At 39.4% G+C, this 18,241-nt stretch overlaps 1 protein-coding gene across 1 annotated transcript in view; it reads left to right on the top strand.

Moving 5' to 3' along the window:
* LOC118416498 (plexin-A4-like) overlaps positions 1-18,241 on the top strand; it is a gene marked incomplete at its 3' end in the record, with an annotated part of 145,017 nt that overhangs the window by 100,920 nt on the left and 25,856 nt on the right. The window contains 3 exon segments of the mRNA XM_035821620.1: positions 2,502-2,661; positions 6,009-6,105; positions 8,263-8,386. Of these exon segments, the coding sequence (XP_035677513.1) occupies positions 2,502-2,661; positions 6,009-6,105; positions 8,263-8,386 (381 nt within the window).

Raw genomic sequence — 18,241 nt, 5'->3', positions numbered from 1 at the left:
TACTCATGGTGAAAGGAAATTGCATTCATCCCGAATTGTTTTTTTATGAGTGGGAGTGGAAAATTCGTTCTCAAAATTGAATTCCAGCCATAAGTTTCCCAGGGAAACATTCCCTGCTGTGATGGATATGAAAGTTTGAAATGGTCGTAAGTTTTCGGATGATGGAATTAATTTGTGTGAATATTGCATTTTTCTTCTTGATGATGGTACGTTTTTAGAAAGGGTTGTACTAAATGCTGGTATTAAATCAAGACTTTTCATGTTCATTTGGTTACTTGTGGTCTCATTCCAGTTGTTGTTTATGTAGCATTGATCTCGTGGAAAGGCACGGATGTGAATAAAAACTGCAGCTCTTGTACATTTTCAGGATTGTAAGCTCTATTTTGTCATGATTTGATTCACCAAATCCTAAAGTCAAAAATTTTTTTACAGGCTGGCAATGTCAAATGAGAGAGTTTATGTATCTACTGTATATGTTAGTATTTCTCTAATGGGACAGTGGGCCACCTGTCAGTTTTCCCTTGTACTTCAGCAGCTTGGTGAAAAGAACTGAAGTGATCAGCTTTCAGATGCTATTGGCAGGCCTTTATTTTATGTCACAGTTCATCTGTGTATCATCTGGACTTAATTACGCTCAAAAATTTTATGTGTCTCCCTAAAGAAATAATTCAAGTGGAACATTCAGATAATCTTTCATAAACTTCCAACACACGTCACAAGATAATCCATAACTGTTTCAGACATGCAGCTTTGGCTTTTTTATTTTAAATTGTTTTGTATTCTTCAGCTGCCCAGCTGCCTCGTATCTCGAAGTTTTCTGGCTGTAATACCTGGGGAATCAAAGAATTAATGCCAGCATCAGCTGTCTGACTGGGCCATAACTCTCCAGAATATGAATTATTATTTTATCAGAGCAACGACCATGATGTACTGGCTCTTGGAAGAGAAGTTGTATTTCTTATCCATAATTGAAGATGTATTAATTCCAAGTGCATGCCAGTAATCCTGGCCCATCTGTTCCTGGTGTGGAGCGCCCACCCTGGCAGTGTTGTTCACTGTCTGGATTATTGCCGTCTTGTTACGCCTGATGTATTATACTTACGCCAACCTTCTCTCACTGTCATTTCCCCTGACCAAAATAATTCCTCAGCCAGATCATTTCCCTCTGTACATACAGTACTAACTCTCTCCTCTGACATGACGCAGGTTGATATGAATGTATATCAAGTACAAGTAATTTCCTCTCCCAGACACTAGGGTAGTCCATCACTGATATTGCTCAGATTTCTGTACAAGAGGATATAAAACAATGTCAGCCACTTCGCAGTTGAAATGAACATTTTTCTTTATCAAGGGTCACTTTGATAGAACTTTGTCTCCAGAATATATGGCAATCAAGGTTTCCCTAATGGTTTGAGATGAACTTGCTGTGCCAGCAGAAGTGGGAGGGAGGTATTAGCTTATGTTCAGGGAGGAGAAGTAACATGATATGGTAAAGGTAATTGCTCTACAGCACCAGAACTCATATGTCATGACTGTTTGAACATTTATTTTGCCAAGTGTATCCATTATAGGGAACATTTATTTTTTGCCAAGCCCATGTATAGTCAGGCAGCCGTTGAGGCAAACTTGTTTGGAAATACAAGGGTGACAGAATTTGGGTTTCAACTTTGCTGTCTTCACATTGCCAAGCTCTTTTGTTTGGGGAACACAAGCCACCTCTGCAAACTTGACTGCTGACAGAATTTTCATGATACAAATCTCAGAAACTCAAACTTTCCAAGTCAAAGAATTCCTGACACCTGCAAAATCTCCTTGGCAACTGGGTTACCTTGGAAAAAGTAGGATGAATTGCTGTAATCCTCTTATCCCAGTCGTCCTCCCGACAAAAGGAAAAAATTCCCCGACTAATCACACAACAGGTGATTGGAACGGATTAAATGGGATGAAAGTGGTCTATTCCTAATTGCTGTCATGCTTCATCTGACACTGATGTGCCAGTGATGCCATGGAGGATGGTATTTGTGTGTCCTCAAAGGTTATTGTCCTGTAGATGGGTCTATAATACGTGGTGTGCAATATTAAATACTGCGTAATAGATGGTACATTGTATACTAGTACCTGTAGGTGAACAAAGTGTGTACTCAGAGACTTAAAGTCTTATCTAACTCACATGTGTAGTTGAGTGAAATTTTATACTTCTTCTAAAAGATATTACTTTTAGAAGAAGTACTTTAAGTAGTTTTTTTATAGATGTGTCTCCTTCCCTTCTTCCTGTAGGAGCTGTGGACTAGCAAATAGTACTCATTTAACAGGATGATTGTATGCACTTGAAGTCACCAATGCCTATGTCTGTACTAGTTGGTGGGAAGGCCGGTTGAAAAAAAATTATGAAAGGAAAAGGTCACAATTTTTCCCACCAACCTCTGCTTGGAGAGTATGTCTGTACCACCCTTATGTACTGCAATGCATTACATAATTCACATCCTCTGTTCTTCCAGGTGACAATCACTGGCCAGAACATCCCAGCCCTGACCGGAGGACACTCCTACTCCTGCGTGTTTGGGGACTTTGCCACGACAAGTGCCACAGTGGTGGGCACACAGCTGTTCTGTAACTCCCCACCTGCCAGTAAGATACCTGCCATCACTGGACCACGAGGTAGGCAGAAGCTGAGTTTTCCTGTTTGAATATTCTGTCTCTTCATTGCAGGGCTGTCTCCAGTACCCATCCCTCCGTCCTGGGACGGAAATTTGCTTGTTAGGACGGACAAAAATTTCACCCCATCTGTCCCCAAAATCTGAACTTCATTACATAAGATTGATGAAAATGTGTCTTCATAAGCTTAGAATAACAGATTTTACAAGGAAAGTGAACATTGGCTGCCAAACAATGAGTGGGATGGAAAGAAAAAGCTGGAGACAGCCCTGCTCCATTGCTCCTCTTTTATACCAATTCACCAAAAATGATCAAAATATATAACTGCATAGATGTTGAACATCTACATGATGATTGTTCTGCCTGTACCTAGATGCTTCATGACCTCTTTGAACAGTGAAATGTGAGGAAGTGCAGCCAGAATGGTGTTTTTCTTTTCCCATCCCTTTTATTTCAGTTATTACCAACCCTTCTTGCTGTGTCAATGAACAAATTACTATGCCCCTGAATAGTTAAAATTGAAAAGCCCTTAGCAATAAAGTAATAAAACAAACAATCTGTTTCTTGACAAAAATCATTAAATGTTTTGTAAGGAAGGTGAGATAAAACTTCCATTTGGTACTGTGCTGAAACATAAAAGATGAGTTGATACTTTAGGTGAAACACATATTTGAATCCTTCATGCCTAACCACTGCCAAGTGATTTGATGGAAGATGTTTACAGTTATGATTGATGAACGTTATATTGTGTATATCATGATAATAGATGGGAAGGCATTTCAAACTTAGCTTATGTCATGACATGACATCAATATGAATTATGACAAGCGGGGAAAGATAACCTTCTATGACATTTCTGTGCAGTACTGCTGTACATGTGTATGTCAACCTGTATAAACCACCCACCCTATGGCATTCTCATGCATTTATGCACAGAAGGACCCAAGACTTTTCCTAATACCGTTTTACGGCATATGCCAACAGCAACATCCTGCCCTGCAAATTATGAGCCTTTTCACAAGATTGTCATGCAGTGCATGTAAATGCAAACATGTAGAAACCTACATGTGGCAGACATGAATGTCAAAGTTAGACTCTGCCTTTTTTCTATTCTGACCTAAACTCCATCTACTAGGTTCCTTTATTTCATGGCCTAAAATCTCCCTTTTTGGTTTCCTGACACCAACTAAATTGCCCTGTTGTTGCACGCCACGTTTTCCAGCATCAAGCAGACTTTGCCTTCCATTACCGTATGTTATACATAGATATGAAGCCAGTTGTTTTCTGGCATTGTCCCTGGAACTACCCTTAGATAACAGGAGTCATTTTCAATGCCCGTTCAATTTCACAGTCACTGCATACAACTCTGAGAAATGGCTGCTTACCGAAAGCGTAGATCTCATGGGGGAACCTTGAAGAGAAACCATAAGTTACCTTGAAAATGATGGCCAGTTCATCAGCTATAGATCCATGAGACCAGGGTACGAAACAGGTCATAGATCATGGCATTATTATGTCTCTGGCATTGGCACTTCTTAGCTGACTCATGTCTCGAAGGAGGATACTAGCACTATATTACTATGCAAAACCTTTGCATGTCTGTCACATGCATGTATGCTGTGTAACACACGGCATTTAACTGTAGATCCTGCTATAGATTTCTTCATGTACATGTAGATTGTTCGTAAGCAGAGCTGAAGGTGTGTCCAAGAGCCCTGTAAGGGAAGATGAATGGTTGGCCTGGTAACCTTTCCCCCAAACCTAGAGCTAAATTTACCCCTTGACTGACAGCTTGGATCCAGTATTGACAGCGGAGTGACTGATATCAGCTGAAATAGCCTTGCAGGGTGCCACTTAAAGTACATATATGGCTCAACGTCAGGTTGATCGAGCTGTAGTGGGTGACATTTTTGTGTTGCCTGGCCCTCCTATTAGTGGAGGCAGAGGAAAGGAGAACAAGAAAGATATCCATAGGCAACTATCTGTGAACTCATTTTCATTGGAAGAGTGTAGAAACAAAAGATGTCTACTTTTCTATTCTATCTGTTTAGCCTTAAATGGGTGATGACTTTGTACGAAGATCAGCTGAAAAAGTTCCAGGCAGACAATTGCTTGTTTTTAATGTTATTTGTTCAATTTCATGATGATATTTTTCCCCCTGCATGAATTATGAATTCATAAAGCACAAGTGAATGTATGTTTTTCTTCAGTTCCACCCAAAACTCACTACCGGTAACAACAGTTACATAAACTGCCACACTAGATAAAAATTTCATTGATGATTTTTATCTCCCTTTTAAATTTTTGATGAAATATTGCTGTACGTCTAACATATATAATAAATTTCCAATCTCAAGAGACATGGGTTCCTCGGTCCTCAACCCCCATTTCCTTTGATTGTAAATTTTAGGCTTGACTGACGAAACATCCAGGAATATTGAACCCCAAATGGGAGACATGGTGCTGAATATGTATGATAAAAAGTTAGAAAGTGTACTATTGATCAACCTTTTATGAAGCTAAGGATGTAATTGATGAGTTTGCCTTCACACATGTTGGCTGTTTCTTGCAGTATTGTAATAAAATTGATGCTATCTGTTACTCATTCTAAATTAATATCTTTAGGGCACAGAGTCACCAAGCACTGTTCTTACCAGAGAAAATGAATTTCGTTCCTCTGCTGATTGACTGTAATTGATTTTTGTGACCTTCGTTTTTAGCACTTTGCCTTTTGGAAGGTGGAAGAAAACTTGTTATGGTGTCAAACGGCTCCTGGGGAAGAAATTAATCAAGCTTTCTGATTGCTGTGGCTGTTCCTGTTATTGATTTTGAGGGTCATGCAAATTTTATCTGCAAATTGCAGAAGAAATTCTTAATGCCCTAAACTTCCTTGGAGGATTGTGTGCTGCTGCATGAGATGTTCTCATACATGTAGTTTGTACCTTACGGAAGGTACATGATGAAAGATACATGAAGCGTCTTTTTTATAAAGTGCATGACCTTTGTTGATGTCAGTTACAGATAAACAAACCAAACTTTTCAAATATTTTGTGATTTGACAGAATTGCACTACTAGACTTTCTTGATGCAGTGTAAGGAAAAAGTTCAATTACTGTAGATGCAGAAATGTTTGCGGTTTTTGTGGTGACCACTTCACTGCAAACTTAAAACCACCGCGAACATTAGTTTTTTTACTACAGTCTATGGCACTACCGCAAAATTAAAACCACCGCAAAAACTGCATTTTCCCGCTTACGCGAAATTAAATCACCACAAACTTAAATGCATTTACAGTATCATATCTCTGTTCTTATTTTGCATTGTGATGAATTCTTCTTCTTGTATTTCAGACAACTTGGTGTCAGACCTCTTTCTGCTGGCAAGTGAGACCAATCAGAAGTTTGTCAAGACCAACTTCACTTTCTATGAATGCAACGTACATGCATCGTAAGTGAAATCATTTGATATGTACATGTATGATTACAATTTCCTGTTTTAATGCTAGTTCACCTTAATCTTCTGGGTTACCTATATCATTGTGTTTAGAAATAGGGTATTTTGGGATATCAAGTCAATGGACAATGCCTTTATATTGCAACATTTTCACAATATTGCAGCTCAAAACCACGATCCATTAACTTGATATCCCTAAATACCCTGTCTTAAAGACAACAGATATAGGCTACTAGCAGATAAAGATGAACCACACGTAGTGTTACCTCCCTGCAGTTAAGTTTGGACCACATGAAAGCCTTAGGGAAAATTACATTTGATGCTAAAATTTTACATTTGTATCTGTGAAGCACGACCAAATCCCAGGATATGGTTCAGAATCAGACAACAGAAAATTGTTTTTAAGTCGTAATTAGCACACCGGGATGTACATAAATCAGCGTGCCTTTCAGCTTTGAACCATTATTGTCACAGTCATATCTAAACATCAAGCACAGGGACCTCTTTCATGGTCAAAGCAATTTTCCATGGGACAATGCAAGTTCCTAACATCCTCTGGGAAAGCTGTTCCATTTCGCAAGTGGGTGCACACAACTGTGTAAAATAGTTACACTGAACAGGTGGACATGAATACAACATGTACATCTGGGACTGCTCTGTCTGTGATTCACCAACTGTTACAGGCATCTGCTGCAGACAGTTTGTTACATCTCACCAGGCACTTAATGAAACGGAAATCAGCTGTGTCAAGATGTCCTGTAACATTTTGCGTTTTACGCAACGTTGGCTGCTATGACACTGCAAACAGAAGTAAACAGCATGCTCCTTTTATGGCCACGAGTGCACAGCGGGTGTACGTAGCTACTGTTGCACCTTGAGAGTTAACAAATGGACCGAGATGTGAAAGAATCCTGCTCCATGTCTAATATCACTGGCTCAGTCGATCTGATCTGCAACGTTAGAAATTTTTCTCACGATATTTACACCATTCCCTGGTATCATTAAAAAGATATATTACCAGTAGATCCAAATTGAACAGATGTCTCCACATTGATTCCCAGAGTTTGAGGCTGCAATTTGAGCCAGAGAGGAAAGAAAGGGAAACTGCACCACTGGTGCGTGCTGCGTGAAATACGACAATCCCCCAAAGATGCCCAAATGCCGTCGCTGCGGTGTAGGGAAGTAATGTAGCAATTTCTGGTCCTTGGAAATGTCAGTCTGCCTATCAGCCCATGCAGTGGTATGGCCATCCCTAATGGCCGTTTGTGGAAACTTCGCTGTAATGGTACAGTAACATTGCACCAGTGGTAGTCTCGCCTGACCTCTGTCATTTCGGATGGATCAATGGCAGGACAAAGGCATGCCAACTGTCAGCTGAAGGGCACCTTGACACAACACCTGTAAGATTGAGACATAAGTCAGTACATGGGAATGAAGGATAGAGGAGCAAAATTTCAAAATCAAGATTCGTAGAATTTTCTACATCATGGAGCATGCATGAAGAGAGGATGCCACCGGTCTGCACAGCAGTTAGAAGTACTATTGAGGTCTTAGAATATCATCAGATTCTGTTACATGCAAATTTTTTGTTCATGGACAAAGATGATTCATGGATCCTCGTAGTGATTGTATAGCTTCCTACAGTTACAAGTTTCCTACATTATGTGGCCAGATGAATTTTTTTCTGTGCTTATCTTATTATGCATCTTTGCATTAAAAAAAAATCATGGGTCTTAGTGGCAAGTGTGCAGGTATTGACACACTGGCAGCACCTTTGTATTGATTTGTATGTCATTTAACTGGTACAAATATAACAGATTTGTCCAGTTAAATCGGGGTAATTATATTCATACAAACTGCATGGATCTCAGCTTTTTCATGTTTAAATTTCACACAGTTTGGATTTGAATTAGGGCTTAATCTCAGGCAGTCTGAGTCTATTGTAGCAATTCGGTTGCCACAGCTGGAATGACCTACGTGTGTACTTGGCTACTTGATGTAGAAACATTAAATTTTTCTTAATAGAGTGTTTGGAAAGTGAATAAGTCTGATTGTTGAGATTTTTTCATGCATTTTGAACAGAAAATAATGTCATTGAGTATAATGCATTAAATGTGATGTTGCTGAGATACTGTTGAACATTTGTTACAGCTGCTACAGCTGCACGTCTAGCACCTTCAACTGTGATTGGTGTATCTATGACAACGTGTGCACACACCGCAGAACCGACGTCTGCAGATATGTCAGCAACTCCGAGCTGGTCTTGGGCAATGATGTAAGTGTTGGATTTTTAACAAAATTTATGATTGGACTACCTGATGGTGTAAACTTTGACTCACAAAAGTAGGAATTTTTTTTAGTTGTAGTGTAGTAAAGTCATGCTAGTATGCATGCTCAAAATTTTGTGCTATGCTGAATGCAGCTGAATGGAGGAAGTATAATCCAGGTGTCAGAGTAAATAATGAAGAGTGCATGGGTGACATTGGATATGCAGATGAGAGTGTGTCTGGCATAGTATGTGGTGTGCAGCAAATAGGCTTTGGTGGAGAGAGGAGATGTGTGTGTAGATATGAAAGGATTTGGCCGACACCCACTGGCTGTTGGTACTATGTCATCATGATTGTTGACACCATGAAGTATTTGGCAATCAAGCTGAGCGCAATATGGAAACAACATCACGCCCTCGTCTGTGTGTTCTCCAGAGGAAGGACTGATGGGAATTGTGTGTTGATTGTGCGCGGATATGAAATGCCATAAATTTGTCAAAGGCAGGAGTGCGTCATTAATTTAAGGAAGGCACTACAGAGATTTAAGTTATACAACACATACTGTAACTAGTATAGGAGCACCTACATCATAGCCTCACTCTCCAGGTTAAATGTCAGTGTAAAACAACTCATTGGGACAATGTATCATGTTAATGGATTTAAGAAAGAAAATCCCAGGCATTCTGTTGCTCCATTTTTGTAATACTTTGTGCCTAACAATTATGTGCCAGCCTTACCATGAAATTGAACCTGATTAAGCTCCATGGCTTCCTAATACCAAAAGTGACGCTGGTATTCATCTTGACTACATGAAGAATTTCAAGTGCTTTTCTGGCAATTATTGTTGAGATTGTGAAAGGTTACTTTAGACCACTTACTGCTCGAGATTACTTCCTCAGTCTCGGCCCGTCAGCATCGATTGGCGGAGACACAAATAACAGAAAGTTTTGATGTAAGTAGGGATGCAAACTCATATGAAAGTGATAAAGGATATATCTGCTCACCCGTGTTCAATAAGTTCAGAAATTATTAATATGCTATGAAGGACATTTCCTTTCAAGCCAGATGGTATCGTCTCATAGAAAGTGATTGTACAAGAAATTATTGAAGAGCTGTTATTGATCATATGAGCCCCTGTAAAATTGCAGCATGTTGTTACATATGGGAGAGGCCTGGCTGGCATAAGTATTCATACCAGGAAGGTGATAAAAAATGCCTCTAGGAGGATCTTGGGTCTCTACAAAGGATGAAAATATCATTAGATTTATCCCATATTTGTTGGGTAGCTGAAAAACATGTAACAGATTAAGGTTGGCAATATGATGTTGATTATTCTTTTTGATGATAGCAATATTGCTGGAGGCAGATGTGTAGTGCTGAAGTTCTTGAAATGAAATTCACTTGGAATTCCATTTCATGTTTCCATGCCTGTTATTGATTTAAAAACTTGAATACTTTTTGTCTGTCAAGGTTGCAGTGAAGGAAACTTGAGCAATGAGTTGTTGACAAAGGCTATGGTAAAGCTCCTTACTTTGGTAGGAATGGTAAATTGCCTGTATCAGCATGACAAGCAGGCATAAAATTGTATCCTGTGACTTCTTTGCCTTTAGGCACACACTAAAGCAACTCTTACCTTCCACCACCCGCTTGTATTGTCATTCCCGGAGCTCCAAGAATCAGCTTGAGGTCCTTCCCATTTTCAAAGGACAATGTACAGATTGCCATAAATGTGGATGTACAGTGGTGGAGGTATTGCTGTAATGTTGCGGCACCCCGCTGTGATGCGATGATATGTGTGACACAGGGGACACGTGGCATCCAGGGAACGACTCTGAATCTTATCTCCTTCCTGCCAGGAGTTGCATGAAGTGAGAAATTTAATGGGGGATTTTTCTGGAGGCCATTTCACAATGGTGGTCGCATGCAAGTAAGATGGAAATGTTATCATAATTATCAGACGAGCTGCTTTTCCATGGACCCACAGAAAAAAGAATGGTGATTTTGATTGCATGTCTCACATTTCATAATTGAGGTTTAATCAAAGGGTATGAAATACCATAATAGAGCCCTCTCTCCCATCGCAATATTCCCCACTGCTATAAGACACAATAACAACACTTAAGTCAGGGATTATCATAAGAAACTTATGAGAAAAGAAAATCAAAGTATAAATTCAAGGCCACTTATTGCATTGTTTGTATGAACCCTCAAAACTTGAAAATTAACGGATGATGCCTTCTAGCTGTGTAGGTGACTTCTGAATTATCTTAGTTGTATGTGCAATGCCCATGGGGCCATGAGGTAGGGTGTATTTGAAAGGCAAGAAAGTCATTGTCCTTGGTGCTGAAAAGCTTTCCAGATCAAGTATCCCACAATGGCTTTCTATGGTACATTAGATATGCTAGATGAATAGATTGAATTGTATTGGATATTGTTTACCTGGATGTTTAACCTTCATGAACATATAAGGAATATTGTCTGTTCAACATTTCTCCCTTTTAAGGCACTAGAATAGACACTTTTTTCAGGGCTACACTTTTGCTTTTAGTTATTTACAGATAACTTGTCACCTTCAAATGTCTTTTTATATGCCTTGTCTTCAACTCCAAAGTCATCCGTTTACATTATGTGATCAGTATGCTAACCGTACTTCAGTAGTTGGGTAGTTCCCAACAGATTTGTACTTAACTTCTAATCATTAGGAATGGGAATCGGATGAGAATAGATTTTCAGATCATCAACTGACATTGTGCAGACTCATTTCAGCTTCATCAGATCAGGTGGATTATGAAGAACTTCTTTATCCCACCCCCACAAAAAAGTGCTGATTTTTTCTTACTATGTAGATATTTGCAGTTTTAGAATGTAGACGATGAAAGAGCTAACCAGTAATTTACATAATATGTATTGGAAGTTTAATCCTCTGTGAACATATTCATGAGTTCTCCCTAACGAGACAGTTAATGAGCCAAAGAAGGAGTTAGAGCAGTGAGGCAAATTGGTACATATTTAACCAAATGGCGACGTGTTCGGCAATACATTCAGTGACCTGCGGAAAAGAGGCTCATTATGTAAACATGAGGAGCTGTAGAAATGTGTGCGTGTCAGCCCCCCGAACCTCCACATCCCCACAAATAAGATAAGCCTCATTAATCAGGGGCTCAAAATTTGGCTGCTCTTTCAGTCGGAACCTGCACAGGACTGTGCAAGGTTAAGCGGATGGGATTTCAGTCTAATGTGAAACTTTTCAGTCTAGACGACACACACTGGAGATGGAATTTAAATGTGGCATAAGAAAATTGGATATGCTTATTCTGACTGCAAAGCACAACGCTTTCGTAGTTAAAATCCAAAGAATTAATGTACCTGAAGACAGGGCTGACAGACATGTCATGTTGCAGATTTAGTTTTAAAGTTGGTGCTTCCTTTTCCGTAATATCAATAATTCCCACTAGTACAAATCAATTTGTGTTGACTTTTTGGTATTCAACCCCCGTTTGAATGGTTTGAGCTTTTTTGTCGGAGCACCAATTTCGGGGCAAAGCGGTAAGCTGACATTTAAGAAAGTTTGGAGTTTGGTTATTTGGCAAAGGGTAAATGTCATTCACAGTTGCAAGTTGATTCAATTCCCATTTTGGATGAGCATCCTATTGTCTGCCTGGAGAGTGGTATCAACAGAGTTGTCCCAGTAATGTTTCCTCTGAGGTATAGTTAAGCCTTAATCCAGATGAATGTTGTACTCAATCCATCTGTACGGTGCTCTTTTGCAAATGTACAAGACTACAACATGGCAGGAATTACGGGAATTGTATGAGGCTGCTGAATAAAGCAGAATTTGTTCCAGATTGTTAAAGGGATTGTTTTCTTTTTCAGTGCAAGTCCTATGAGATCCTCAATTTTATGGGAGTCAATATGACAATATAGCAGCAAAGGGGTGTCACAAATGAATTTAAAATGAGTTGCAATTAGAAGCTACATATATCCTGTGGGCATCTGCTGTAAATCACAAGCCTCCAGAGAAGGCAGCAAGTGGTAAGTGCTGTACAAATTTTACACTTCATTTATTATGCAAATTCTGCTGTCAGGCAATGATTAATTCAAGATTTTTATAATCTGTTACACCCAAAAAGATAAAGCACAATAAATGTGTCAAGAAGCAGAAAACATGATGCATGCCACCGTACTTATTCACAGTTCTTGAACATTATTGAATAAATGTATGCTACAATTTGAAGCAAGGCTTATTTGTTGAATTTCTTCTATTAAAGTTAACCTACTGATGAGACAAATCCAGTTTTGTAAATCCAGCAAAGTTCTATAGAAGTTGTAAGATGTGCTGTTTAGATTAAAGGTGCCATCAATTTTTAGTAGATGAAGAATACAAAGGAGTGTGAGGTAATGCATTTAGAAGTGTTTACAGCAAGTTTGAGGCAAGCAATCCCCAGCACAGCAGGTGTTAATTACTTCTCTCAGCAGCACCTGTTTGTTGCTGTATTAGAACTGACAAGCATTATGAGAAAGCTTAAATGCAGCAACAAATTAGCACTATTCATATAGAATTGTTCACTCCAATTTTAGTTTTGTTAGTTAACAAAGCTACCTAAATAAAAGTTATGTGCAAGATATTGTTTTACTCTGTCCCCAACAGGTTGTCACTGACAATTCTATTCACCAATATTATACCATTAATCGTATGATAGATGTGAATTTCGCTATCTGTAATTACCTTTTATGTAAGGTTTTGTCTGTCTGTTCTGTTCAAGTTTTAGCAGTCAACAGCCTGCTAGTAGTTTGAGATGCTCTTTACCCTGATTTCTTGATTGAGATTTCGACACATACATTTATGCAAAGGCTTTGATTCACTTTGACAAGAATGAAAAGCTTGTGATCATGACTAAGCTTCCATGTTATATCCCATTTCCTTTTGCTCCTTCAAAGCTTATTTCTTCATTACCCCCCTCAGGCTTTCCCATCTTATTAAGAAGTTTAATGGTGTGCCATACTGATCACCTGGAATTATCATTACCCAACTGTCATTAAAAGCAACAGTTATGGCAGTGTAGACTCTAATTTGGTTATTATATAACTTTTCAAGTGCTAAACAAGAGTAAAATAGAAACATTTATAAATGTACTACCGGTAGTAAAAGCTGTGAGATCAAGAAAGTTTACAAATTTTACATGGTTGTGCTTCACAATGACAGTACTTTGACGTGGCTATGTAATCATGACTGTATTTTAGCAGCATCACTGGTTGTAAACATTTACCTTGTGATTTTACAGCCAAGTCAGTACTTTCAGTCTCAGAAGGCATGAGTGATCATTTGGAAGTGACCCTAGTGCATTACATACTGCTGAATAAACAACTGTGTTGAGGAGGTTGAAAAGTTAGAGCCCGACCAGAGCAGTTGTTAGATGTGATAACTGGTAGTAACTCTGACATGCTTGACATGAAACAGTCGCCTACTCATGAACTCCTGCACCTTTTCTTTTCTTCTTGAGAAAAGTTTGTAGCCCCTCATGGCTGACTTATTTCCCTCAAAGCACATTAAGAAGACAGGCAGTAAAAAAGAAAGGCATCTGAAGGTGACCCAAAACCTATAAAGTGTGTTGGAACATTCCCAGGCTTTGAACCCTGGGAGTTGGATTAAACCCAACATTTCTCATTACAGCTTTGCTGTAAGATGCTAAAAGCTAGGAAGTCCATGAGATGCAAGTACAAATGCCTTAATGTGGACCAGAGGTCCCTGATGTAACCCCCAGAGTCATTAGAGGCTGATCCTGGCGCTCTCTGGCAGCCATGCCAAATAAAAGTCATTTTTGCGATTATTTCCACTTCACCTCTTCTGCTCTGTGTGCATGCATGCATGGAGACGTTATGAAGGCTAAGGCATCTATTTTTGCTGCTCAGTCTGCGTTGTAAATGTAATCTTCTGGTGGTTTGAGACCAGTACGATGCTGTTATCGCTGAGCGTGAATGTGTTCAGCTTCAGCTACGATGCTGGAGGTGATTACTTTCTGGTGGCGGCGATAATGAGGTTTGGGTTGAATCTGAGTATACAACTTTGGATCGGACAAACATTCATGATTTTCCCTTCCATATATGCATGTTTACAGCCAATTTATGTAAGTGTTATTGAGTAAAAAAATGCTGTCTCAAATCAAGCTGTGTTTTTGACACAGAAAGTTCTGGCAAAACTTGTTGAAAATCTTCCTTCCAGCTTTCCACTTCTTTTAAGTTTGACAATACAGAGAAATAGTACATGGTAGTTGTAACTTATGGTACAACGTATGACTGTTCATTAATTAGTTTTCAGTTCTTCAAAGGGGAAAATGAAGCATCAGTGATTGACACAGTAGGACATCGGGGAGAACATTGAAGATCATATTAGTTTTCCTCTTCTGTCCACTCTGCATGGCAATTTCTGCTCCATGTAATTCAGACCAACTTGAATCAAATTTTTACACTGACCCCCTGTAAAGGCATACTTGCATACATTCCTGTCATACTGTTCACATTACTTTCAATCTAATATAACTTCAGGATTTTTTTCCAGCTGACAGAACAGGAACTTTGAGGACCACTGCTTCTTACATTATGTTTATTGGCTAGACATGGCATCTGACTAAATGGTGCTTGGTTGTTATCATGCGATGTTGACGCATTGCCTGACCCAAGAGACGCATTCTTTGGTAGCCTGACCTCATATTCCAACATGTCCTTTATCAATCATGTCTGAAGTTCACAAAGGAGTCAGGGCTGGGTCGCCTAATATGACTAGGTTGCAGTACATTTGTCAGTGATATAGCGGTTAGAGGGAAGGTTACAATGTATTTAAGTTACCACTCCTGGTATTGGTCTTTGGGGGCTTGATTTTCGGTCATGAAATTGACAAGAACAAAAGCAAGCTATTTCTAGAATAAGATTGTTTGCGTTAAATTAGATCTACTGTGACTATACTGTATACATGTATCAACATTACAAGTGAATAAATCCTTCTGAAATCAGCTACTCACCTTAGATTTGAATCAAGCATCTTACACTAATGTAGTGTGCCCAAGAATTGAGGAATTTCACGAATACAGAAAAAGCTGTGGAAGTAAGAAGTTAGAACACGCACATAGAGCATGACTGTCAGTTGTTGATAACACTTGTCTTCAAAGAGGTTTTCTCATCCTTTGATATCTTGAATGTATAATGGAGAAAGACTCCAGAAGGCAAAAATATTGATCTTTCTTTAGGATAGTGCTTTTTGCAGTTTCTCCAAATCCGTCAAGGCGTCAGTATCTTCTTCTTCACACAAGGGCCAACAGTATGAAAGCTCAACTATAGTAATAACACGATAAGAATATTGTGTGTTAAGTACAGAAGATATCTTGTGTATGTGAAGTAAGGGATATTCAGCCATTATACACTGAACTTAACTGTCAGAGATTGTTGTCACAAAAAACATTAACCCATCAGGAGACATCCACAAGTGTTGATGGTATGCTTTTGAAGCATTTGAGGTTAAGAGCTTTAGGGAGAAGGAGATTTGAGTACCATTTGTACCATTTGAGTACCATAAAATCATCACACATTCAGTTGATACTCAGATATTTCGTTGATCAGCACATGTAGTGGAACATGCACATAGTATGGGTTTTAGTATCCATCACTCCAAATACACAACTTCCCGACAAGCAAGCTAGGCTGGATTTTGATTGTCTGAACTCTGATCTCCAGTGACTGTCCTTGGAGAGATCTGAGGCAGCAGTTTGTATTGATTGTGCTGAATATGTCTCCACCCTGTCTGGTGCTGCAGCCTCCTCACATCTTCGCTGACGTGCAGAAAACAAAGTCTCATCAGGGAAGGCTCCAGTTACAGAATTGTGCAAGTCTGGATGTTCTGGAGTGATGGAGTGAGTGAGTGAGTGAGTGAGTGAGTGAGTGAGTGAGTGAGTGAGTGAGTGAGTGAGTGAGTGAGTGAGTGAGCGAGCTGCGAGTGAGCGAGCTGCGAGTGAGCGAGCTGCGAGTGAGTGAGTGAGTGAGCGAGCTGCGAGTGAGCGAGCTGCGAGTGAGTGAGTGAGTGAGCGAGCTGCGAGTGAGTGAGTGAGTGAGTGAGTGAGTGAGTGAGCGAGCTGCGAGTTGAACTACAGCAACCAAGTCTTGAAAACTCTAAATACCTAAGACACTTTGAATCTTTGGTATTGCCAGCTACATTCCAAAGTCTTAAAGTGCAGAAGACGTATGCTTGATGACAATCCCCAAAGTACCTTACGGATGTGGACATTTACTGTTACATAAATCACTGGTTATAGCAATCTTTTTTGTGCACCAACAATGATTAAGGTGGTGTCGTACATGTAATAGAAAAGGAATATCCTCGACAAATTATTTGATTCTGATAAAAAAGTTTACATAGGACCCTCCTTACATACATAAACCTTGCATAAGACAGGCTAAAACCTTTTGGTACTATTCTGAGAAAGCAATCTGAAGATACTAGTGATAAATGCAGATTGTTCCAAGGTTTATATGTATTTATGTATGGGGCAGATTAGGTCATAAGATTGTGTCAGATTGAGCACACTTTGGCATTCAGAGACTGAGCTGGCTTCCTGAGATTCATTTCTTTTTGGCATTATGTGGCTCAACATGTACTACAGACCAAGTGGTAAGAAAAGCCCCTTTGTTAACATGTCTCCACCAAGTCTGCCTACTGCCTGATTTTAAATGAAATCAAGAAAAACAAAAGTGCCATCTTTCTCTGCTATTTGTAAAAAAGAATTAGACACCAGTTGTAAAACTGTAGTCTTTTAACGTATGGGCTAAAAGAATCTGAAGGATTATGGCATGCAAAAAAGAGATGTTACAGTTGTTTCAAACAGTACTTTCCCCCCAATTCAGATAGAAAATACATTATTTTAGACCAAACCATAAGACAGCCAACTATTGGGTAAAGCTCTTTTACTTGAACAGACTTTGAATATAGATCCTTTAAGTATAAAAGTTTCTCACTTGCTGCACCTTGTAATGTGTGGTGCTAAAAAGTTGACTTCACAGAGGTTGAGGACAAGAAACAGGATGTATAGGCCTGTATGTCAAAGCAAACATCACCCATGTCTAACTTAAACGTGCTAAAACCCATCAGTGCCCCTCCCTCCATATGTTCTACAAAGAAAGGCCGCTGGATTATTGTCCTTCAACAGGCATAAAACATACAAGTCAATCAAAATGTCAGTCTTAATTACGACTTCTCAGCATTTTGCAAAGTTCAGCATCACCGTTATCACCCTACGCAACGCTCCGCGGTTCCGTAACGACAAGGGGTTGAACCTTTGTCATTTCAGGCCCGTATTAGAAGGGAAATTCAATTTCTGTAGTGTCAGTCCAGTGACACAGTTGGTTTTGATGGCCCTGCAAGATTGATGGAATGTCAATGGAATTACACATGTAGGAAAAAAGCTACTTCTCTGGGGGCGGTCTGTGCTTCTGTATGTGAGTTGTTACCAGGGATAACTGTTGGTATCACACAAATATGGCATTCACGCTGAATCTACGTGACAGGTACAAATAAACCCTACAGGTGTGAGGTTGTGATGGAATGATCTGAACGGACATGCCTCGCACTGCTAAAATTGAAAGTCCTATTTTTTCCCTTCAACAACCGTGCCAGAGTGTGCTTCCTGTATTGTGTAGTACAGTCTTTCAGTTAGATAAATGTGTTATTGAGGTCCAGTCATGTATTTGATGCTTACCCTGTGATATAGACGAATTGTGACATTCTTATTGTATGAAAAGAAAGTGAGAGAGAAGCTGATCCAATGCTTTGCAGCTTCTCCAAAGTGTCTTGACATTTGACATTAATTAAATTTGGGTAT

The sequence above is a fragment of the Branchiostoma floridae genome, chromosome 5 (assembly GCF_000003815.2).
Source record: "Branchiostoma floridae strain S238N-H82 chromosome 5, Bfl_VNyyK, whole genome shotgun sequence".
NCBI lineage: Eukaryota > Metazoa > Chordata > Leptocardii > Amphioxiformes > Branchiostomatidae > Branchiostoma > Branchiostoma floridae.
This window is presented reverse-complemented; position numbering and strand designations above follow the sequence as displayed.